The 26,741-nt window shown below is 40.6% G+C and overlaps 1 protein-coding gene across 6 annotated transcripts in view; it reads right to left on the bottom strand.

Moving 5' to 3' along the window:
* Positions 1–26,741, bottom strand: part of LOC120988982 (immunoglobulin superfamily member 1-like) — a 597,232-nt gene that overhangs the window by 301,548 nt on the left and 268,943 nt on the right. The window contains exons 1-2 of one of the 6 annotated variants that reach the window (XM_040416813.1): positions 10,896–11,011; positions 5,019–5,077 (exon numbers count right to left, since the gene is read on the bottom strand). The exons of 4 other annotated variants lie outside the window; for them this stretch is intronic. In XM_040416813.1, coding sequence (XP_040272747.1) covers positions 5,019–5,046 — 28 coding nt within the window. In that variant the 5' untranslated portion in view covers positions 5,047–5,077; positions 10,896–11,011. Of the gene's footprint in view, positions 1–5,018; positions 5,078–10,895; positions 11,012–26,741 lie in introns of those variants that run through there. One more of the 6 variants, XM_040416812.1, reaches the window with a different exon arrangement.

The raw sequence follows: 26,741 nt of genomic DNA, 5'->3' as shown, positions 1-26,741 counted from the left end.
TTGATTTTTGTTTCTTTAGACCAGAGAATCTTGTTTCTCAAAGTATAGGAGTCCTTTAAGTTTTTTTTTTTTTTTTTGCAAAGTCCAGGCGGGCTTTCAAGTGCATTTTACTGAGGAGGGGCTTCTTTCTGGCCACTCTACCATAATGTCCATTTTTGGGTTCTTGGTCATCTCTCTTACCAAAGCCCTTTTCCTTTGATTACTTATTTTGGTGTGACAACTAGCTCTAGGAAAAGTAATTGTAGCTCCAAACCAGTAGCGTACTGCCAATAGCGGCAGACTATGCAACTGCTATGGGGCCCGTGGCAGGGCGGGCCAGAGTACATGTAAGGCCCCCCCCTACAATGTCTACAAATGTTATTTATGTATTATGCCTCTCCGGCGAGCCATGCTTCCCCTCTTCTTAGGCCCCACTGTGTGACACACAGTGCACATACCACCACCGATGTCCCTGCCAGCACTGCAGCCAGGCTAGAGCTCGTTCTATTCTTTCTGCTAGGCGCTGCACTGGCCAATCAGAATTTAGCAGGCTAAGCTTCTGCTGCTGATTGGCTAGTGTATTGCTCGCACCAGCAGACAGAATTGAGTGGGCGGACCTTGCAATGACTCACCCGCTGCCTGCTTCAGCTTTCAGCTTGCCACCAAGGCCAGCAGCCCCCAGCATTGCCTGCCCCTGTGTGCCACTGCCTGCATAAGGTGAGTTCAGTGCTGTGCCTCTATGTAGAAAAAAAATTATGGTGGGAGGATAGTTAGTGAGGGTAAGAGGGGGTCTTGTTGCAGCAGCAAGCAGAGTTCCTGGGTAGGGGGGCACACTATGTTCTGTATGTAACTTATAAGGCTTATCAGGTTGAGGACAGTGTGCTCCAGCCTTCCCCATGAACTCTAACACTAACAATAGGGGTTAATAAACTTTATTTAAAAGTTTAGGTACACTTAAAATTCTTGAATGACCGAAAATTTTTCCATTTATTTGTTTTTTGTTTTTTACTCCCAGCCCTCCCAAAGCCGCAACTTTTAGATTTTTCTATTCACATAGCAATATGAGGGCTTGTTTTTTTACACCATTTCCTAGGCGGTAAAACTGACCTGTTACTTTTATTTTCCAGGTTAGTGCAGTTATGGTGATACCACATATGTATAGTTTTTCTTTTGTTTTAATACTGAAAAAAAATATATAATAATATTCTGACCCCTCAAATTTTTGGTAGTTGGTGTATTGAGCTATGTGAGGAGTCATTTTTTTCAGGGCCATCTGTACTTTTCAATGATTATTGGAAATATGTACAGTACAGACCAAAAGTTTGGACACACCTTCTCATTCAAAGAGTTTTCTTTATTTTCATGACTATGAAGGCATCAAAACTATGAATTAACACATGTGGAATTATATACATAACAAACAAGTGTGAAACAACTGAAAATATGTCATATTCTAGATTCTTCAAAGTAGCCACCTTTTGCTTTGATTACTGCTTTGCACACTCTTTGCATTCTCTTGATGAGCCTCAAGAGGTAGTCACCTGAAATGGTCTTCCAACAGTCTTGAAGGAGTTCCCAGAGATGCTTAGCACTTGTTGGCCCTTTTGCCTTCACTCTGCGGTCCAGCTCACCCCAAACCATCTCAATTGGGTTCAGGTCCGGTGACTGTGGAGGCCAGGTCATCTGGCGCAGCACCCCATCACTCTCCTTCATGGTCAAATAGCCCTTACTTTCAAAGTTTTCCTAATTTTTCGGCTGACTGACTGACCTTCATTTCTTAAAGTAATGATGGCCACTCGTTTTTTTTTACTTAGCTGCTTTTTTCTTGCCATAATACAAATTCTAACAGTCTATTCAGTAGGACTATCAGCTGTGTAGCCACCTGACTTCTCCTCAACGCAACTGATGGTCCCAACTCCATTTATAAGGCAAGAAATCCCACTTATTAAACCTGACAAGGAACACCTGTGAAGTGAAAACCATTTCAGGTGACTACCTCTTGAAGCTCATCAAGAGAATGCCAAGAGTCTGCAAAGCAGTAATCAAAGCAAAATGTGGCTACTTTGAAGAACCTAGAATATGACATATTTTCAGTTGTTTCACACTTGTTTGTTATGTATATAATTCCACATGTGTCAATTCATAGTTTTGATGCCTTCAGTGTGAATCTACACTTTTCATAGTCATGAAAATAAAGAAAACTCTTTGAATGAGAAGGTGTGTCCAAACTTTTGGTCTGTACTGTATATTTTTTTTAGTTGCTGAAACAAAGCTGGTTAAGAAAAAAAAATATTTATCCCTAACGATTTCATTTGGTTATTTATACATTGTATTTCTGTATTTTTGGCAAAGGGGGGTGTGACAGGGGAGAATCCAGGGCAGGTAGTGGGATGGGCTAGGGGTGGGTATTGGGCGGAGTTAAGGGGGCCCAATTCAGATTCCTGCTATGGGGCCCAATGATTTCTATGTACGACCTATGTACGCCCTGCTCTGCTTAAGAATTATGGAGGTCACTATGCTCTTGGAAATTTTTGGTGCAGCAGAAATGTTTTGTACTCTTCTCCAATTCTGTACCTCCACACGATCTTGTCGTAATAAAGTAAATCCCAGCGACTGCTTGTGGTAGTCTTCAATTCTTTATTTCATATCAAACAGTACATATTACATGGACACGTTTTGGCCCAATGCCCGAAATGCGTCCATGTAATATGTACTGTTTGATATGAATTAAAGAATTGAAGACTACCACAAGCACTCGCTGGGATTTACTTCATTACGTTGTGGTTCTGTGTCCTCCCCGTGCGGGTGTGCTTTGGGTCCGAGTGCCGGCTACTTTCTGGAGATCCACATGATCTTGTCTCTGATCTCCAAAGACAGTTTCCTTCTCATGGCTTGGTTTTTGTTCTGATATGTATTCTCAGCTGTGAGACCTTATATAGACAGGTGTGTCTTTCCAAATCTTGTCCAATCAACTGCATTTACCAGAGGTGCACTTCAGTCAAGCTGTAGAAATATCTCAAAGATGATCAAGAGACGTGAGATGCCCCCAGAGCTAAATTTCAAGTGTCATAGCAAAGGGTCTGAATACTTATGTCAATGCAAAATTTTAGTTTTCCTTTTTAATAAATTTGCAAAAATTTATAAAAACTCTGTTTTCAATTTCTCATTATGAGGTGTGGAGTGTAGATTGATGTGGAAAACTTGATTTTTTATTTATTTAAGTTCGCAAAATAAGTGAAAAGGTCTGAAATATGAAGACTTTCCAAATGCATTGTAACTGCCACTACCAGGGGTGTCAGACTCTAAAATCACAAAAGGGAGCTGGCACCTGAAAGGTCAAACTCAAATTATGGAGCAACAATTTTTTTTGCATTTGCATTTGTTCTGAATTGTACAGTGATGACCCCATCCCTGTGTTGTGACATCACTGCGTTATTATGTTCTGTGAAATCACTGTGTGAATTTTCTTTGAATGAACTAGTCATGTGCTGACATCACGGCCATAGTAACATCACTATGTTTTTATCCTTTGCTCTGTAATGTTACCCTTGTTCTCATAATGTGACATCACTGTGTGCAATAACTCTTTCTTAAGAGTTAACAGTTTTCATTATCCATGTACTGGGACCTTGTGTTTTTTTTATGTGACATCACAGTGTGCATTATGCTTGTAGAGTTATACACCCTGAGCACTGTATGCACTATATGCACTATTCTAGCACAATCTCACTGTGACTTCCTATGCTGTTGACATCACTATATTTATTATTCCTGTAGAGAGATATCATTGTGTGTATTATACCTTAGCTATGAAATCACTATGTGTATTACACTTTTACTGTGATATCACCATGTCCATTACACCTGTAGTTTCACCACTGTGTGTATTACACCTAAGGTTGGATATTATGTGCACTATACTGTACATGTTCTGTGACATCCCTGTGTTTAGGGTATTAATCCTGTAATATGATTTCGGTAGGATTTTTTAAAATTATTATTATATGCTCCAGGTCATTACTTTGTTCATCCAAGTGCTACTAAAAAGTGCAGCATACCAGAAGCAGAAGGCCTCCGACAAATCGTCCCCAGCCCTCCGAGCTAGAAGGCCCTGCAAAGGTCAGAGACCGATGGCCTCTCTTCGCTGAAGCTTAGACAGAAATGTTGCGACTCCTTGTTTCCATCTGAGCATTCATCTAAGTGTCCACCAGGGGACAAAGTTTATGTTTTCTCCAAGAAGGACTTTCCATAAGGGTAACATACCCTAAATGGTCCTTGTGACAAATGTGGAAAGTGAACACACAGAGACATAAAAAATAAAGTAGATGTGTGCCCTGTTACGGCCCAGACATTTGACCAGATTATAATGGCAGAACATAAAATAAGAATAAAAATGAGAAGCTTAAGGGTGAAAAAAAAAAGAGTTTTTGATAATGGGTCCTTTACCTTATAGATCCATCAATGCTTCTTCTCTCAATTTTATGCTTCTTCCACCATTTTTGTGATAAAAAACGTATGGCTTAGCAGGAGGAGCATAGCCTCTCATGACCCAACAGTATTACAGTAATGTATATCAGAAAATAGCGTAAATTATACCGCAAATCTGTGCCTCATAATACATTTCTTATGACATTTGAAACTCCAACCTTAAAGAGGTTCTCTTACTTCAGCAAATGGCATTTATCATGTAGAGAAAGTTAATACAAGACACTTACTAATGTATTGTTATATACATTATACACTGCACCTTGCAATCCATTAGAGGTTGGCTATGCTTGAACACATTGTAAACATCTTTGATGGCCGGGACCGTGGGAGCGCACATACTGTAGGCCAGCGCTTTTTCCTATAGTGTACAAGGCCGACCACAACTGCTGGTTGTAACCCCTGGATACCAGCAGTGTATAATCTGAAGTGAGAACACATTTTAACACATTCCATGCTGAGCCAGTAATGTGACAGTATGAGCTACTTCCTTCTAAGTAATGTTATCTTTCAGTATGTACAGTAGATATAAATTGCAGTTTCTTAGAGCTTACCCATCAAGAAGCTTATGGCCTTAGACATGGTTCACTGGGTCTTCTGTATACACCTTGTCCTGAAGAAACAGGAACAAACATTGCAAACATCAGTTCACATTTAACCCACTAAATCTTGAAATAAATGTGACGACATAACAAATTCCAACCATTCAATTGGTCTCAACTTCTCATCCAGGCCATTATTTTATCTGCTGTATAAATTTAAGTGCACATTATAAACCCTTTAGAAAAAAAAATACTATTGTGTGTAATTCTAGGATACATCTGATGGGTATGAGACAAGGTGATGGCGAGTGAGACCTATTTAAGATATTTTTGGCCTGTAAGTGGTATGTAGGTGGTTCCCTACTCAAAGATTGCAGAAGGAAACAAATGGACACAGTTGTAACTTGAAAACAGTGGTTTTACCAAAATCCTGTGATGCAACAAGCTTGGTGGTTACAAGAATCTCATGGGAGACAACTAGTTTGAATGGCAAAGAGGGAGGAATCTGGCATTCCCTTTAGGACTTTACTCAGGGCATTTAACCCTTAGTAATGCATGCATCCATCAAGTACTACGTGGGCCTCCCACAATGGCTTAAAGGTCCATTACCGGTTACATAGTTGCATACAGATGTAGCATAGTTAACACACACAGGTGAGTTATCACATTTAGTTAACTCATTATTAAAGTGACTGTTAACTCTGATACATCTGTATGTCTTAGGGTAATCATAAACATAAAATAAAATTTTACCTGATTGTAAGATAATCATGGGGTAACCCAGATGTGCATGTTTATTTCACTGAGAAGAAGGGAATAAGGCTTTGGCAGTAGCTTTTCTCCCATGAAAGCACATAACTAGGCATGCAGAATTCCACTAATGCTCGTTACCCTGAAGAGTAGGGAGGACCTCAGATACACCAATGAAATTAGCGAGTTTAACCACATTTTGTGTCATGTGTATGGGCATCTTTAGAGAAAAGGAAAGACATGTTATAGGCTAATTAATTAGCTGGATTTGTGCGAGGGAAGGCGGGGTTACCTGCATAAAATACCTGCAGGGTCCTCAACAAAACAACGATTGGGTGTCTCACCCCACCCTCCCATCACTTTTTATAGGCACTCTACTAGGGTGGACCTCTTTAGCCTGCCCTATTTTCAGCAGTTCCGGCATTCACACTACTGCTTAGTTAGGTAGAATAGGATAGGTACCAACGGTTGCCGATCCGAGCACAAAGATGACATCATAGAATAATTTCAATATATTAACAATAGAAGTAAAAAGATCAAGGATGTTAAAGGGGTTTTCGACTTTCTATATTCTTCTACAACCGCTATGATGAAGTCTCTGCCCTGTGCCAGTCATTGCACTGGTTGCCCATACAGTATAGAATCCAATTAAAACTGCTCATTCTAACCCAAAAAGCTCTCCACTGGTGGAGATCCGTCAGCTACACGGCAAATATGCCGAGAATCAGCCGGGCAACAACTGCTGCGTGCAGCGGTATTTGTCCGGCAGCTCCTCTGCATATTTGCCGGGTAGGAGCCAGATCTCCTCCACCGCTGTCCATTAAAGTGAATGGGGCCGAACAATATCTTGGCAGTGCACGGTTGCGCCCGGTATTCACGGATGTAGCAGGCTGTTCCCGGCCAGAACAGCCTAACGGATCTGTTTGCTGCAAATGTGAAACAAGCCTTTTTCTCGTCTCTTGTGAACCTGACCCATCATCAATCACTATCTACCACACCCCATGCAGTCAAAAGCACTACAAATATTGGCTGGTGGTTGGGTCATGAAACTTAATATCTACTCCCCTAATTTTAAGATGGCTGGATCATTGTACAAACACTTTTTCCCTTTTGTGTCACCCCTGTCTCCTCTTAGATTGTAAGCTCTTGCTAGCAGGGCCCTCATTCCTCTTGTTTTAATTGTTGACTTGTTTGTTGCTATGTAATGTATGATTTTGTACATGAACCCTCTGATTGTTCATTCTATTTGGAATACAGAGTGCAGAAATCGTAGCATCACAGTAAACTTTTTAACATCTACAGTAGTGAACCACAACATTACCCCTTTAGCAGTGAACCACAACATTAACCCTTTAGCAGTGAACCAGCAGATCACTATGTATATAAAGCAAAGCTAGAGCATGACCTACATGTGTGAACTCCTGCAAAGTAGGCAAAAAGAGAAGCCTTGTCCAGAAAACACCATTCCTGAGAATGAAAAGCTGCCGGAAAACAGTTTAGCTGAAAGAATCCCATTGAGGGAAAGAAAAGGAACATATATGTAAAGGGGTTGTTTCACTTCAGTTAGTGGCATTTATCATGTAGAGAAAGTTAGTACAAGGCAATTACTAATGTATTGTGTCCATATTGCCTCCCTTGCTGGCCGGTTTCATTTTTCCATCACATTATACACTACTCGTTTCCATGGTTACATCCACCCTGCAATCCAGCAGCAGTGGTTGTGCTTGCACAATATTTATGAAAAAGCATCTCTAGTGGCCTGGATCGCATAATCCAGTGATTATTCCTATAGTGTGCTAGCACGGCCACCACTGATGGATTGCAGGGTGGTCGTAACCATGGAAACGAGTAGTGTATAACGTGATGGAAAAATGAATCCAGCCAGCAAAGGAGGCAGTATGGATAATAACAATACATTAGTAAGTGGCTTGTATACATTTTTTCTACGTGATAAATAGCATTCGCTGAAGTGAAGACAACCCCTTCAAGGTAACACACGTCTATGGTTTTGGACTGCATGTGGAAAGGGTATATTACTACAGTGACCACAATGTTCTGGAGATCAACCGGCCATCTGAGATTTGCACCCCTCAGCCTGGAAATTGCAGACAGAATTAATTAGAAAGGAATTGCATGTCTGTGGTTATTTGGTAAGATTGCAGAGTAAGTTTAGAATGAGACACAGGAAATACTACTACTACTCATTACTGCTGTCTAGACACAGGTATTGGGAAGAGCATTCTTTGTGATATGCCTCAAAACAGTGCCTTTTGCTGCTATATGCACTACTACCTAGATTCATCTATTCAATAAAGAGAGATTTAGTTTACTGTAACCAAACCTGGTCATTGACTCCACTATTTATCTTCTGACCCAAGGACAAGCTTTCATGCTGCTCTCCTGCGTTGCACTCCAAAACCCATCTTCACCAAGGGCACCCCACCTAACACCAAGCAGGAGCCCTAAATCCAGGGAGTACCCTGAGGGAAGAAAGGGTGTGCCCTCCAATCACTGCATGCCTGCTCAAGGGAGAGCTGGAGAATGACAAGCCTTGTGAGTAACTTCAACTTCCACTTTCTTTTCCAACTCCGTCCTCTCCTAAGCCACCATCACACTTCCCCCTGTTATCCAGGTCACTGCTTTTTGTAATATCGTTCTTAAGGTAATCACAGGGCTGTATTACAGTAGAGGTGCATGAGGCCTCTACTGCACTTTCATATGCTTCTCAATGATCTTACATAGAGGTCGTTTCTGTCAGATTCTGTACGAGTGCAAAAAATCATGCTATTCATCTGTATACAACAATCAGCCATAACATAACATTAAAGCCAGTCGCATAATATGGTATAGACCCCACTAATGCAGTCAAAACCATTCTGACCCAATGGGCATAGACTCCACTAAACCTGTGAGGGTGTCCAAGGGTATCTGGTACCAAGATGTTAGCAGAAGATCCTTTAAGTACAGTTTATTGTGAGGTGGTAGACCCATGATTTGACTTGTTTTTCTAGCACATCCCCCATGCTTCATCAAATTGAGAGATGGGGAATTTTAAGTCTAAGTCTACAGTTCAGTTCCTGAACAATAGTTTTAATGTGGTTAAGCAAACTATTCTGCTGAAAGAGACCACTGCCATTAGAGAATAGTGTTATCATGAAGGGGTGTACTACAACAATGTTTGAGTAGGTTGAACATATAAAAGTAACATCCACATCAATTGCAGAACCCAAGGTTTCACAGCAGAGCATTGCTTCCACCGGTTTGCTTTTTTCTCATAGTACATCCTGGTGCCATTTCTTCCCTAAGTCGAAAGAGATGCAAATGAGCTCTTAACAAGCTCTGCCTCTAATACAACCAGATAACCAATCAGACCTAAACACAACGGGAGCCTCAAATGAGGGCCCGATTATCAACCAAAAAATTTAAATTAAAAACACAGGTGCCTATAACAAGCAACTCCTATCAGGGAACACCCCAACACCCGCATATGAAAATAAACACTAGAGTATATAAAAATATATATTTATTCAAATATTAGGAACAATATAAAATATATATATAGATTGGCAAAGACAAACATCCACATAAGGAGTGTGCCAGCTAAAAGGGGGGTTAATGCTAGTCCAAGTAAAAAGTACATATAGAAGGGTACAAATAATCACCATGTGGATAACCCTCCTAACAGAAAGACACTATCAAAAGGCACATAAATACAAAGTACAGACCCGATTGATGGCACCTCCACAAGTGTTTCACATTCGCTTCCTCAGGGGAAATGACAAAGATGATGCGAAACACGTGTTGGGGTTTGTGGAGGTGCCATCAATCGGGTCTGTACGTTATATTTATGTGCCTTTGATAGTGTCTTTTTGTTAGAAAGGTTAACCACATGGTGATTATTTTTACCCTCCTACAGTATATGTACTTTTTACTGCACTTTGTTACCTGCATGTATACTTCTGACATTGGCAGGGTGATGTGAGCTGCTGCAGCCAATGACTGGGCGCAGTGGTGACCTATCCCCAAGCGGCATGTCACTGCTGGGTCACATCCCGCTTGGGGACCTGTCAATGCTGAGGCCAGTCATTAGCTGCAGCAATGTCCATGAGCCAGTCCATGCCAGAAATTTACATGCGGAACCCCAAGCGAAGACAGCTGGGGACCCATGGAACTGTAACTGAGTGGCACAGAGCTGTCTATAACAACATATTTTAAAGCTTACATGAACATTGTTTGTTTTTTGCATTTATGTAGGGTTTTTAGGGTCAATGGCATTTTATAAAAAAAAAAGCATCATATTCTAGTTCTGTTTTTTTCCATAGATGCACCAAAAATTGATGTAGCAAAGGCCATAAAAATGAAGAAAAAGAATTCAGCTTTAGGTTGGTGTCACATACTGCTTTTTGTGCTGTACTGAGCTCTAATGTGGTTTCTTGAGCCAAAGCCAGAAGTAGATCCAGTAAGAAGGAAAAGTACTTTCTTATTTTTTTCATTCTCTTTCAATCCACTTTTAGCTTTGGCTAAAATAAATTACTTCATCAAAGCTGCAACAAAAAGCTATGAGTGACATCATCCTAAGAAAAATTACCCTAAACCATGTCACCTCACTTTCCAACAGGTCCCACTCAGTGAAGATACAAAAACAAAAAAAATGAAAACTAACAGATGACGTGTGTTAAATCCTCCAACCCTAAACAGACAATGGCTTGGGACACTGGAAGCCTTGGATTGACCATAAAGCCTGCTTAGGGCTCAAGCACACAAACTTATATTTTGTCTGTGTCTGTTCCTGTTTTTCTGCGGATAGTATGTGGAACCATTAGTTTCCATGGGGCCGCAAAAACAAAAACGCAAATGACTTGTGTGCATTCCATGTCTGTATGTCCACATGTCCGTTCTGCAAAAAAAAATAGAACTTGTCCTATTATTGTCCACATTACGGACAAGATTAGGACAGTTCTATTAGTGCCTGGCCGTTCCATTTCACAAAATGTAGAATCCACGCAGCTGGTATCCGTGTTTTGCGGATCCAGGATTTGTGGTCAGCAAAACAACAATGTTCATGTACATAAGCCCCTATAATCAGAAACAAGCTACGTAAATAATTGTAGATTTAAACAAACACAGGTATGTACTTACGACAACCCTCTAGATGAGTACTTGTTTCCTCAGACTTCTTCTAAGATCTGTCCTTTGTCCTTTATTTGTGCAATATATGAGGTTGTATAAGTTCCTGTCTTGGTATAATACAACATACCTTGTGAAATACATGACAAATAAAGAGAAAAACAGAAGTGAGGACCAAGTATAAGCTGGTATTTAAGGGTTAAAAGAAAAATGGATGGTAAGGTTTTTCTACTAGAAATGGCTCCACTTTTGTCCATTAGCGCTGCCTAGTATTTCACCTTCCCCCTCTTACGTGAATGAAAATGTATTGCAAGTCAGGCAGGTAATGGACAAAAGCTTCACTGTAAAGACTGATCCTTGTTTGTAGTACTGTATATAGCGCAGTAGATCTGATCATATCGGTGTTGGAGACATGACATGAAAAGTAGCACTTTATCCATCACTGTTTACAATGGTAACAATGTCATGGATGTGAATATGTCCTTATATTTACCATACAATTGTATTTATGAGACTGGCATTCCACTTGCCCTCTTGATCAATGACTGATTACTATTGGTTTGTATGGGCACAAGGAAACTCAACGCAACAGGGGGGCATTTATTAAAACTGTTATAAAGGAAAACTGTCTTACTTGCCCATAGTAACCAATCAAATTCCACCTTTCATTTTCCAAAGTAGCTCTGAAAAATAAAACGGGGAATCTGATTGGTTGCTTTGGGCCACTAAGCCAGTTTTACTCTACATCAGTTTTGATAAATCTCCACAAAAGGTGTTTTTTCTATGCTGTTATGCAGGCTCCATAATCTTATTTACTATTGTTTGGAATACCCACCAATTATAAGCACCGGGTAATGATCACGTAAAGGGAGCTTTAACTATACAAAAATTAATACCCAAACCATAGAACTAAAGCTTCATCTCATAGTAAGAAAAAAATGTTTATTAAATACATATAATCACATATAGGTATAAAAACAGCAATAAGCAGGCATATTTCAGCGAGGAAAACCCCCCAAAGGGGACTGGGGGATCAACACACATGGGCATGCAAAAAGTATTGGAGAACGCTACATAAAGGCCAAAAAAGGACAAGAAAACCCTGGACAAGATATCCAATAGGGGCATCAGTAGGCAATGTGGAATTCAAGAAGTTCAGAAAAATACCCAAGGTAGGCGCGCCGATCCCTCAGTTTCCTTCTCCCAACGCCGTTTCGCCAGCAGCCTGGCTTCTTCCGGGGATAAGAAACTAATGAGAACTCTACCTTCTTATATAGTGCTCTCACAGGTGTAAATCAATACAATCATCCTCATTTGGTGTGTGATGGAGCTTGACTCACCAATGAGGACTCGCATCATAGGTCAGGTGGTAAGGAAAGGAGGAAATCAATGAGGGTCATTGGAGTTCAACATGCAGTCATCATGACACGTAGGTCACGTGACACACACGTGACCGCTGTGCCAGCACATCGTCCTACTGGCCACGCCCATCAGCATTCAGATAGTGTGCTGATAGGTGGCTCGGTTAACAGATAACAGCGGCATTAATGGCCATCACAATACAAATACAAATATGGTTTTCATTATAGAAAAAAGAGGCCAGAACAGTCTCAAAGAATATAATATATATGCTGTAATCCTTAAATACAAAAAGAAACGGAAAAGAAGGGGAGAAAGAAGGGGAGGGGGAGGGAGATAGGTCACATGATACATTTTCCAACATATCAACAGGTGGTGATTCCAATCGATCGGCTGGACCCCCTGCAAGATACCACTCTCGTCAGGCAAAAAGGAAGGAACCATCTAAGTACCATCATCAAAAAAACAGCAATCCTAAACATGGCACGGAGGACCAGGGGGAGAACTCCAATCTCAAGGTTATCAACCTATCAGAGAGGGAATTTTCGAAGGCACAGCTAGAGGTGCTAAATTATGGCTTTTCATTTGTCCCTTCTAACAATTTTGATTGCTTTACAGCAATAAAAGATCTGAATCTATTCGCCAGAAAACTGTTTTTTAAAAAGATATATTCCGGCAAGGATACTTTAGCAGGCGCTTTGACCACTATACCAGAAAAAGAAGCAATCACAATCTTGGAGGAACTCATGGAGGAACAGGAACCAAACGTTGCAGCTGGCTGTGGTAAGTTTCCAAAATCACTACTACCAAAATCTAAACGTTTCCCGGCACTGTATCAATATTCCAATATCCATGCCTTCTTGCAATTAGTCACGAAGGATTTCCACAGGATTGCGATTGACAATCGTGGTAAGTCATACAATTTGACGTATATACAGAGGAAGGCCATTCGAGAATTGCAAGTTATGAAGGATATAATTTGTAAACCGGCGGATAAAGGCGGAAATGTGGTGATTTGGCCCAAACAAATGTATGAAAAAGAAGCTTATAGGCAGTTGAGAGATTCCACATGCTACAAGCGACTAACCTATAATCCGAGTGATCAGTATAAAAGGGAGTTAATGACTTTAGTCGTACGAGCCCAGGAAAGGGGTATAATTACAAAGAAACAAGCTGACAGCCTTATCCCAGAATATCCGAAAGTAGCATGCCTATATATGCTCCCAAAAGTACATAAGAATGCCACTAATCCACCTGGGCGTCCGATAGTTTCAGGAATGGGGAACCTATGTGAACTCGCCTGTAAATTTATTGATTTCATATTGCAGCCATTGGTGGAGCAGCTACCATCCTTTGTGAAGGACACCACTGATCTACTGCGTCGACTGAATGACTTGCATTTGGAACCAGATATGTGGATAGCTTCCTGTGATGTGGAATCATTATATACAAGCATTCGTCACAGGGACAGACTGGAAGCAGTTCGATTCTTTTTAACAATGGCGGACATAGATGAAGAAATGGGTGAGTTTATCTTAGAATTACTGGAGTTTGTGCTAACCCATAACTACTTTCTGTCCGGGGACGCCTTCTACCTGCAGCTCCAGGGGACAGCGATGGGGTCGGCCTGTGCCCCGTCCTTCGCTTGTCTTTTCCTGGGGCTGTGGGAGAGGGAGGTGTTCCTGACAGAGGTATGGGATATTGTCGGTGGGGTCCAGATGTGGGCTCGCTACATCGATGACATTTTTGTCGTGTGGTAGGGCCCACAGACTGGATTCACCAAATTGGTGGAAACTTTGAATAGGAACAATCTAAATATCAAATTGACTCACAGGATCAGTAAAACACATCTGGATTTTTTGGATGTCCAAATTTCAGTTGACGAAGCCGGAAAAATCTCCACTGATCTTTTCCGCAAAGAAACTTCTACGAATCTGGTTCTACATGCAAACTCATGTCATCCTTCGAACCTCATTCAGAACATATCATACAGCCAATTCTTAAGAGCCAAAAGGATCTGTTCAACAGAAGAAGCTTTTGAGACACAATCTCAGGACCTTTGGAACAGATTCTCAAATTGTGGATACCCTGGAGCAAAGATCCGACAGGGGTACAACAAGGCAAAAAAGGCGAAAAGAGATCAACTTTTGGTATATCGACAAAAGGAAAAAAGTCTCAATACGGATGATAAGGTACGATTTATAACATCTTTTATCACAATTCTCAGTGGCGTCTGATGAAAGACGTCATAACGAAATATTGGGAAGTACTACACCTAGACTCTACTTTGACTAAGATTCTCCCTCCTTGTCCTTCTATTACCTATAGACTGACAAAATTTTTTAAGGATCTTCTGGTCAAAAGCTATTGCTCTGGCCCCAATCCACAGAGAATTTTCGGCTCCAAGGGTGCCAAATGGGGTTGTTCCCCGTGTGGAAAATGTGTGGCCTGTCCGAACATAGACAGAGCCTCACATTTTAGTAATCCCACGAAAAGCGAGAAACAATATAAGATTACTCCTAATATCACGTGTAGCACTCTAGGAGTAATCTATCTGGCGACTTGCCCATGCCAACGTGTTTACGTTGGCATGACCTCAAGAGAACTGAGGAGACACACACGGGAACATGTTCTTGGTATAGAAGCGGCCAAGGATGAAGATGATGTGACTATGCTTAAACCCATTCCTAGGCACTTCAAACAATTCCATAATTGTGACAGCGCGACTTTTCGAGTTGAAGGCATCGATCGTATCTACATCACAGCACGTGGTGGTGACTGGAGGAGAATCCTGGCACAAAAGGAGCTAAGATGGATTCATGAGTTGGATTGTATGGTACCTAGGGAATTGAATGATGATACAGTCCTGATCAAAAGTATAAGACCACTTGAAAAATGGCAAAAACATTGCTGGATCTTAACAAGGTTCCAAGTAGAGCTTCAACATGCAACAAGAAGAAATGAGAGTGAGACAAAACATTTTTTGAGCATTCAATTAATTGAGAATAACGATTGAACTGAAACAGGCTGTTTTTCAGCTGATCCAAATTTTAGGACCACATGCCTTTAAAAAGCCAAATCTGTGCAAAGATGTGGATTCATTGTCATTTTCTGTCAGGTAGTCACACGTTGTGATGGCAAAGGCAAAAAAACTCTCTCTTTTTGAACGTGGTCGGGTTGTTGAACTGCATAAGCAGGGTCTCTCACAGCGCGCCATCGCTGCTGAGGTGGGACGCAGTAAGACAGTCATTTGGAATTTCTTAAATGATCCTGAGGGTTATGAAACAAAAAAGAGTGGAAGAGCCAAAAAAAATTCACCAGCACTGAGCCGGATCCAATTGGCTGTCCGTCAAGACACTGGACGATCCTCAACCCAAATTAAGGCCCTTACTGGTGCTGACTGCAGCCCACATAACCATCAGACGGCATCTGAGACTGAAGGGCTTCAAAAATAAAAAACGTCTTCAAAGACCTCGTCTCCTTGAACGCCACAGAACTGCTCGTTTGGACTTTGCAAGAGACCACCAAGCATGGGACATTCAAAGGTGGAAGAAAGTTTTATTCTCTGATTAATTTTTTTTTAACCTTGATGGTCCTGATGGTTTTCAACGTTACTGGCATGAAAAGCAGATCCCACCTGAGATGTTTTCTACGCACCACAGTGGAGGGGGCGCCATAATTGTCTGGGGTGCTTTTTCATTCAGTGGAACAATGGAGCTTCAGGAAGTGCAGGGGCGTCAAACGGCCGCTGGCTATTAGAGATGTCCCGAACTATTCATCGGCGAATAGTTCCCGGCAAACATAGCTTGTTCGCGTTCGCCGCGGCGGGCGAACATATGCGATGTTCGGTCCGCCCCCTATACGTCATCATTGAGCAAACTTTGACCCTGTACCTCACAGTCAGCAGACACATTCCAGCCAATCAGCATACCCTCCCTCCCAGACCCTCCCACCTCCTATCAAATAGCAAGGACAGCATCCATTTTAGGGACAGCATCGATCTTAGATTCATTCTGAAGCTGCAGTATCACAAATTTGACTAAGTTGTAATCGCAATGCGATTAATACGGGTTATATTAATCGCATTGCAAATTCAACTTAGAGCTGGGTTCCTAATGGTTGTTGTATTGCTAGAATATAACGAAGATTGAGAATATAGTGCTATATCCGTTATATTCGTCAATTCTAGCAATACAACCATTAGGATCTCAGATCTAAGTTGTAATCGCAATGCGATTAATACAGGTTATATTAATCGCATTGCGAATTCAACTTAGAGCTGGGTTCCTAATGGTTGTATTGCTAGGATATAACGAAGATTGAGAATATAGTGCTATATTCGTTATATTCGTCAATTCTAGCAATACAACTATTAGGAACTCAGATCTAAGTTGTAATCACAATGCGATTAATACAGGTTATATTAATCGCATTGGGAATTCAACTTAGAGCTGGGTTCCTAATGGTTACAGTTGTGTTGCTATGGCTGGTGTCACCCAGTGCGGTAGAAAATGGTGTCACCCCTGCCCCCCCCCCCCCCCCCGAAGCCATAATAAAGAGATAAAGAGAGAAAAAAAGAAGTCACTAAGTCAGCTCCAATCAGATATCTGCATAGACCCAGAGTCTTGGTCTATGTGCAGATATCTGATTGGAGCTGACTTTTTATTCTCTCTTTTGCACATAAACGTTTAAACTATATTCCTTAGTAAAAATGACCAGTCCACACCATGTGGGTCTATATTTATGAGGGCCCCCCTGAGCAAAGATTAGTAAATGTGGCCGGGTGGCCCCAGCCCACAGTTCAACCCAACCCCTTATGTCTCCTGGCCTGGGGCCGTCTCTATAATAATCCACAGTAATTTATGAATGGGGTTAGGTTATTAACTTATTATTATTGGGATATTATTAAAATAATTTGGTCTATAAAGTCAGAGCCGCTCTACCTACCTCGTCCTCCCGGCACCAAAGACTCCTGCAGGGCAGCTGCCGCGGCGCCCCGCCACTCACCAGGCTGCAGTGAGTCACACCCCTGTCCCCCTTTACCACGTGACGGCCCGACCAATACAACCATTATGAACTCAGACCTAAGTTGTAATCGCAATGCGATTAATACAGGTTATATTAATCGCATTGCGAATTCAACTTAGATCTGAGTTCCTAATGGTTGTATTGCTAGAATATAACGAAGAGTGAGAATATAGTGCTATAATCGTTATATTCGGAATCGTTAATTCTAGCAATACAACCATTATGAACTCAGATCTAAGTTGTAATCGCAATGCGATTAATACAGGTTATATTAATCACATTGTGAATTCAACTTAGAGCTGGATTCCTAATGGTTGTATTGCTAGGATATAACGAAAATTGAGAATATAGTGCTATATTCGTTATATTCGTCAATTCTAGCAATACAACCATTAGGATCTCAGATCTAAGTTGTAATCGCAATGCGATTAATGCAGGTTATATTAATCGCATTGCGAATTCAACTTACCACACTCTGCGTCAACTACGTAATTTCCATGGGAGTTTTGCCATGGATCCCCCTCCGGCATGCCACAGTCCAGGTGTTAGTCCCCTTGAAACAACTTTTCCATCACTATTGTGGCCAGAAAGAGTCCCTGTTTTTTTTTTAAATTCGCTACTGTCTATTGAAGTCTATGGCGGTTCGCCCGGTTCGCCCGTTCGCGAACATTTGCGGAAATTAGCGTTCGCTAAATTTTATGTTCGCGACATCTCTACTGGCTATGTCCAGATGTTGCGAGAGCATTCCTCATGACTGAGGGCCCTTGTCTGTGTGGTAATAACTGGGTTTTTCAACAGGACAACCCTACAGTACACAATGCCCGCAGGATAAGGGACTTCTTCCAGGAGAATAACATCACTCTTTTGGCCCATCCTGTGTGTTCCCCTGATCTTAATCCAATTGAGAACCTTTGGGGATGGATGGCAAGGGAAGTTTACAAAAATAGACAACAGTTCCAGACAGTAGATGGCCTTCGTGTGGCCGCCTTCACCACTTGGAGAAATGTTCCCCCTCACCTCATGGAAACGCTTGCATCAAGCATGCCGAAACGAATTTTGGAAGTGATCAACAATAACGGCGGAGCTACTCATTACTGAAGTTTGGAAGTTGTATTTCTGTTTTGGGGGGGTTTAGTTTTTTTTTGGAGGGGTGGTCCTAAACTTTTGATCAGCTGAAAAACAGCCTGTTTCAGTTTATTCGTTGTTTTCATTAAATTGAATGCTCAAAAAATGTTTTGTCTCACTCCCATTTCTTCTTGTTGCATGTTGAAGCTCTACTTGGAACCTTGTTAAGATCCAGCCATGCTAAATATGATTTTTTTTGCCATTTTTCAAGTGGTCTTAAACTTTTGATCAGGACTGTATGTCCTTTGTTCCATATTTATAAATGAGGTATGAGTCCCCATTCGGTCTCTGGCGCAGTCCGGCCCCTTTGTTTTTATTATTTTATCACTCAATATGTTTTTAATTATGTTGTCCTCTCTTTTTCTTTTAGTTTTAATATCCATGTATGTGCGGTGTGTTCTGATGGGTCAGGTGGATGGCATTTGTGATATTTGGTTCCAGTGAGAGCGGTGGACTGTTCAGGTGGAGGATCCCTTCGTACGGCTTCTTGAGATTGATTGGACAATTGGGATTTTGGAATACATATACATATAATATTTATTTATTATGATGAATTTATTATGATATGCCTACTATGTTATTTATATATATAGTGGTGTACTATTATATGTATTTTGATATTCCTGGTTATCTAGGGCCCTTAACCTTACTATTTATATCTTATACAGTTTTTTAATTATCACATTCCCAGCAACTATATAAAAATCCTTTTTTATAGGAATAATATATGTCATATATTTGTTATTATATATAATATGACTAGTACTTACATGTACACTTTTATCCTTCTTAACACGGTTTAGTTATTATGTATTTAGCAATATAATTTGAATAGGTGCATTATCTATTATCTACTTTATGGAATTGCATTATTATGTATTGGCACTTTATTATAAAATCATGAATATGATCAATCACATGTATTTTTCACACTCACTTCTTTTTCTATTTCCTTCTTATTATTTTTTCACTCATCACCATTCACCCTTATCACTACTTTCACTTACTTCACCTTCACCATGTTTCACATTACTGGCCTTTTGATTTAACTTGTATAATTCCGTATTATTATGCTGCTCGATATAGGGGGGAGGTTCTGTATACGTTCCGATCATGTGACCTAATGGTTCGGTGCGTCATGTATTATGTGACCTATCTCCCTCCCCTCTGCCCATCTTTCTCCCCTCCTTTTCCGTTTCTTTTAATATTTAAGGATTACAGCATATATATTATATTCTTTGAGACTGTTCTGGCCCCTTTTTTCTATAATGAAAACCATATTTGTATTTGTATTGTGATGGCCATTAATGCCGCTGTTATCTGTTAACCGAGCGACCTATCAGCACACTATCTGAATGCTGATGGGCGCGACAGGTATGACGATTAGTGTTGAGCGCGAATATTCGAATTGCGAATTTTTTTCTCGAATATCGCAATTTAGAGATTTCGCGAATATTTAGAATATCGTTCTATATATTCGCGAAATCGAATATTCGTTTTTTTCTTTTTTTTTTTTATTATATTTTTTTCTTTCCCACTTCCCTAAAATTGTTCTTACCTGTCCTTTGGATTCCTGGCTTCCTGGCTGCTCCAGTCAGTGGCGTTTTCAACTTACTGCTATATTCCATATTAGCTAAATTACAATCTAATCTATATGTGTATTTTACGAAATTTCGCAATAGTCGCAATTGCGATGCGAGTAATATAACACGAAATATTCGCATGAAGATTTCAACTTAGCACTGCTATACTCCATATTCTAGCCTAATATGGAATATAGCTGTGCTAAGTTAGCACTGCTATATTCCATATTAGGCTAGAATATGGAGTATAGCAGTGCTAAGTTGAAATCTTCATGCGAATATTTCGTGTTATATTAGTCGCATCGCAATTTAGACTTTTTCAAATGTTCTTAATATTGCTCTAACTTCGTCTTTTAGAAATTTCGTAATATTGCTCTAACTTCGTCTCTTAGAATATTACGAATATTCTAAAAGACGAAGTTAGAGCAATATTAAGAAATTTCGTAAAATACACATATAGATTGTAATTTAGCTAATATAGTGCTATAATCCCTTTTTTTTCCTGTAATTTTTTTTTGCCTCTTCTGAACCTAAGTTTTGTAAAATATGTACACTATTAAAAATTATTACTATAGCAGTATATTAGCTTAAATACAATCTATGTGTATTTTACGAAATTTCGTAATATTGCTCTAACTTCGTCTTTTAGAATATTACGAATATTCTAAAAGACGAAGTTAGAGCAATATTAAGAACATTTGCAAAAGTCGAAATTGCGATGCGAGTAATATAACACGAAATAGTCGCATGAAGATTTCAACTTAGCACAGCTATATTCCATATTCTAGCCTAATATGGAATATAGCAGTGCTAATTTAGCACAGCTATATTCCATATTAGGCTAGAATATGGAATATAGCAGTGCTAAGTTGAAATCTTCATGCGACTATTTCGTGTTCTATTACTCGCATCGCAATTTCGACTTTTGCAAATGTTCTTAATATTGCTCTAACTTCGTCTTTTAGAATATTCGTAATATTCTAAGAGACGAAGTTAGAGCAATATTACGAAATTTCGTAAAATACACATATTAGCCTAGCCATAGTCATTAGCATAGGAACGTTGCCTTATACTATCAAGATAAATTTTCGCAATATGCGAAAAAATAATTTCGCGATAATTGGAATAATTGCGAATATTCGATTTCGACGAATATAACACGAATATTCATGCGAATATTCACGAAATATCGCGAAATCGAATATGGCACCTCCCGCTCATCACTAATGACGATGTGCTGGCGCAGCGGTCACGTGTGTGTCACATGATCTACGTGTCATGATGACTGCTCGTTGAACTCCAATGACCCTCATTGATTTCCTTCTTTCCTTACCACCTGACCTATGATGCGAGTCCTCATTGGTGAGTCAAGCTCCATCACACACCAAATGAGGATGATTGTATTGATTTACACCTGTGAGAGCGATATATAAGAAGGTAGAGTTCTCATTAGTTTCTTATCCCCGGAAGAAGCCAGGTTGCTGGCGAAACGGCGTTGGAAGGAGACTGAGGGATCGGCGCGCCTATCTTGGGTATTTTTCTGAACTTCTTGAATTCCACATTGCCTACTGATGCCCCTATTGGATATCTTGTCCAGGGTTTTCTTGTCCTTTTTTGGCCTTTATGTGGCGTTCGCCAATACTTTTTGTATGCCCATGTGTGTTGATCCCCCAGTCCCCTTTTGGGTTTTTTCCTCGCTGAAATATGCCTGCTTATTGCTGTTTTTATACCTATATGTGATTGTATGTATTTAATAAATATTTTTTTCTTACCATGAGATGGAGCTAGTTCTATGGTTTGGGTATTATTGTTTTAAATAATAGCTCATGAGAACTGTTACTTTCACTACTTAACCTTTGCTAATCATCACTTACCCTTTTACTCATTATAACACGATACTATAAACTAAAGTATTGAGGTATTTTAATTATTGGTTTTAAGAACGTCCACAAATTTTTTTTATTCTCTGACCTGCTAGAAAGGTACATGATGTAATCTGTGTGAAAGGTAATTTTACTACTAGTTCCTGTATTTGTGAGTTATCACCTCCCTTCTGCTTCTCAGCTGTGTCATGTGACCAGCAGTCAAACTCTCCAAATGACCCAGTGTATGCAAGAAATTTACATGCGGAACCCCAAGCAAAGACAGCTGGGGACCCATGGAACTGTAGCTGAGCGACACAGAGCTGTCTATAACAACATATTTTAAAGCTTACATGAACATTGTTTTTGGCATTTATGTAGGGTTTTTAGTGTCAAGGGCTCTAATAAAAAAGCATCATATTCTATATATTTTTTTTTTTCCATAGATGCACCAAAAATTCACGTAGCAAAGGCCATAAAAATGAAGAAAAAGAATTCACCTTTTGGTTGGTGAAGTAGATCCAGTAAGAAGGAAAAGTACTTTCTTTATATTTTTCATTCTCTTTCAATCCACTTTTAGCTTTGGCTCAAATAAAGTACTTCATCAAAGCTGCAACAAAAAGCTATGTGTGACATCACCCTAACAAAAATTACCCTAAACCATGTCACCTCACTTTCCAACAGGTCCCACTCAGTTAAGATCCAAAAACGAAAAAAATGAAAACTTGAACCATAAAGCCTTCTTAGGGCTCATGCACACAAACTTTTTTTTTCTCTGTGTCTGTTCCTGTTTTTTGTGGACAGTATGTGGAAACATTCGTTTTTATAAGGCTGCAAAAAACAAAAATTGAAATGACTCTTGTGCATTCCATGTCCATATGTCCACATGGCTGTTCTGCAAAAAAAAAGTTCTATTAGTGTCTGGCCGTTCCGTTTCACAAAATGTGGAATGCACGCAGCTGGTATCCGTTGTAAGGGATCGCTGTACCTGGGAGGTCATTCTCTCAAGAATCAACATCCACCGCAGCTTTCGGAGCCAAACATTGCATTTATTGGGACATTTTTCATACATGGAACAGTCCAGTTAACAATCACTGGGTGTGGTGAGGTTCCCACATACAACAAAACAAATACCTGCCCGGCTGGGCTCTCACTACACCTGTTAACGTGGCCCTGACTCAGCTACAGAAACCTGTTCACACACGGAACCCATATGCAGCTTTTTCTTAGCCCATAGTTCCCCAGCCTCTCCGGCTGTAATCAGTCCCGTACCTGTATGTTGAAGTGTGGCCCAACAGTCCTCCCGACTCCGGCCTTGGGACCCTTGAATCCTGGTGTCACGGCGTTCCCCAAACTTCGGGCTGTCACAATGCCCCGTGGTCTCTCAGCCTGGCGAGCTGAGACCACGCACAGAGCCTCTGCTCTGGGTCTCTGTATCTCACAGCGTATCTCTCCCCAGACTGACCTACTCTGAGGTGCTTTATGCCAGCCTGATTACAGCAGGCCTCACCTGCGATCACCTCAGGTAGAAAGAAAAACCCGTACTGGAATGGTGTGCACTGGCAATTCCTTTACCAAGCCTAGCCACCAGTCCAAGTAAAATCCAGCCCAGAAAATGTATACAAAAATGTTTCAGCAAACTATGCTTTGCTGAGACTACTGACACTCTCTGGATTTTATCTGTCTCACCCATCTGAGGTACCTGAAGTGGGACAACACACCTTCCAGCACTGTTCACATTACCACACCGTGTTTTGCGGATCTGGAATTTGTGGTCAGCAAAACAACATTGTTCATGTACATAAGCCCCTATGATCAGAAATAAGCTACCTAAATAATTGTAGATTTAAAAAAACACAGGTATGTACTTACGACAACCCTCCAGTTTACGACAACCCTCCAGATGAGTATCTAAATGGGCGAGTTTCAACACTGAGAGGCGTTAACAATTTGGAAAAGAGTTTGTTGCTCACTGAGCAAGAACTCTATGGGGTAGTTGAGGGGGAGGGTGATAGCAAGGAGGCTGAGGAAAGTGAGGTAGCTAGCTGAGTAACAGTTAGAAAGCGGGGTAGAGGGAAGAGTGCAAGGGAGGCTAGCCCTGATCTGTCATACCCCAACAAGTTTGCACGGTTGGCAGATGAGGGGGATGTCAGTTCAGGGACAGCACTGCTGCAGCCGGACACTTCCTCTGCCAGTCAGAGGAAGGTCAGCTCCAGTAAGCAGGGAACTAGGAGAACAGGGCAGGCCAGACAGGTGCTGGTAGTGGGAGACTCTATTATTAGGGGTACAAAAAGGACAATCTGTCGCAAAGACCGTGATAGCCGAACAGTGTGTTGTCTTGCTGGCGCTAGAGTTTGACACATCGAGGATCGGGTTGACAGATTACTGGGAAGGGGCTGGAGAAGACCCAGCGGTCATGGTCCATATAGGAACCAATGACAAAGTTAGAGGAATGTGGAGAGTCCTTTAAAATGATTTTAGGGATTTAGGTCAAAAGCTTAGGGCAAGGACCTCAAAGGTAGTGTTTTCCGAAACACTGCCTGTACCACGAGCCACACAAGAAAGGCAACGGGAGATTAGGGAGGTTAACAAGTGGCTCAAGAACTGGTGTAGGAAGGAGGGGTTTCGGTTCCTGGAGAACTGGGCCGACTTCTCTATCAGCTACAAGCTCTATCGTAGGGATGGGCTGCACCTTAATGGGGAAGGGTCAGCTGTGTTGGGGCAAAAGATGGCTAGAAGGTTGGAGGAGTGTTTAAACTAGGGACTGGGGGGAGGGTAATTACATTATAGGAGGGGAAGATAGTGCAGATAGAGACCTCGGGCAAGGTAGTGGGATTGGGGGAGGAATGGAAGGAGGGACTAGAACAGTTCAGAAGGAAAGGTGTAGGGTAAAAAATATACATAAACCTCTCAAATGTATGTATACTAATGCCAGAAGCCTGACTAATAAAACTAGGGAACTGGAATTAGTGATGTGTGAGGAGGACTATGACATAGATAGACAAGGCGGCAAATCATAATGAGTTGGTTATTATGGGGGACTTCAACTACCCAGATATAGACTGGGAAACTGAAAGCTGTACATCTCATAAAGGATACAGGTTCTTGGCAATAACCAAAGACAATTACCTTTCCCAACTGGTTCAGGTCCTGACTAGAGGGACGGCCATACTGGACTTAGTATTATCCAATAGACCTGACAGAACAACAGATGTGCAGGTTGGGGGACACCTGGGAAATAGTGACCATAAAGTAATAACCTTCCAATTATCCTTCAAACAAGCATTTCTACAGAGAGGAACACAAATACCAAACTTCAAAAAAGCAAACTTTAGCCAACTAACAGGCTATGACCTTGAGTATTAGAGGCCTAACTAATTGGTACAAAGTCCTCAAAAATAAAAATGCAGCCACAAAATGGGATATTTTTAAAAGCATCCTAAAATCTAATTGTGAGAGGTACATACCTTATGGGAATAAAAGGTTAAGGAACAAGAAGAAACCAATGTGGATAAATAGAACTGTAAAGAAGGCAATAAATGACAAAAAGAAAGCATTTAAATCACTAAAACAGTAGGGTAGCAAGGAAGCACTGAAAAACTATAAGGCAAAAAATAGAATATGTAAAAAGCAAATAAAAGCGGCCAAACTAGAGACCGAGACATTAATTGCCAAAGAGAGCAAAACTAACCCTAAAATATTCTTCAATTATATAAATGGTAAAAAGTATAAATCTGAAGGTGTCGGCCCTCTACAGAGCAATGAGGGGGGGAGTTGCAAAAAGCGACGAGGAGAAAGCAAAGCTATTCAATATTTTTTTCTCCAATGTATTCACTGAGGAAAATAAACTGTCAGTTGACATGCAGAATGTAAAAATAAATTCCCCATTAAAAGTGTCCTGTCTGACCCAGGAAGAAGTACAACAGCGACTTAAACAGATTAAAATAGACAAATCGCCAGGACCGGATGGCATACACCCCCATATCCTAAGAGAAATAAGTAATGTCATAGCCACACCTTTTTTTCTGATATTTGCGGACTCTGTACTGACAGGGAGTGTTCCACAGGATTGGCGCATAGCAAATGTGGTGCCAATATTCAAAAAGTGTGCAAAAACAGAGCCTGGAAACTATAGGCCGTTAAGTTTAACATCTGTTGTGGGTAAACTGTTTGAAGGTTTTCTAAGAGATGCTATCTTGGAGGATCTCAATGAAAACAAGCAAATAACATCATATCAGCATGGCTTCATGAGTGATCGGTCATGCCAAACTAATTTAATCAGTTTCTATGAGGAGGTAAGTTCTAGACTTTACAGCGGCGAATCAATGGATGTCGTATATCTGGACTTCTCCAAATCATTTGACACTGTACCACATAAAAGGTTAGTATATAAAATGAGAATGCTCGGACTGGGAGAAAACATCTGTATGTGGGTAAGTAACTGGCTCAATAATAGAAAACAGAGGGTGGTTATTAATGGTACACACTCAGATTGGGTCACTGTCACTAGTGGAGTACCTAAGGGGTCAGTATTGGGCCCTATTTTCTTTAATATTTTTATTAATGATCTTGTAGAAGGCTTGCATAGTAAAATATCAATTTTTGTAGATGACACAAAACTGTGTAAAGTAATTGACACTGAAGAGGACAGTATACTACTACAGAGGGATCTAGATAGATTAGAGGCTTGGGCAGAGAAGTGGCAGATGAGGGCAACTAAAGTAATAACTGGAATGGGGCAACTACAGTACCCTGAAAGATTATCAACATTACGGTTTTTCACTTTAGAGATCTAATAACTATGTATAAATATATCAGGGGTCAGTATAAAGATCTCTCCTATCATCTATTTATCCCCAGGACTGTGACTGTGACAAGGGGACATCCTCTGCGTCTGGAGG

This window comes from Bufo bufo, chromosome 2 (genome assembly GCF_905171765.1).
Source record: "Bufo bufo chromosome 2, aBufBuf1.1, whole genome shotgun sequence".
NCBI lineage: Eukaryota > Metazoa > Chordata > Amphibia > Anura > Bufonidae > Bufo > Bufo bufo.
The sequence above is the reverse complement of the archived record's forward strand: the minus strand, read 5'-3'. Positions and strand labels throughout refer to the sequence as shown.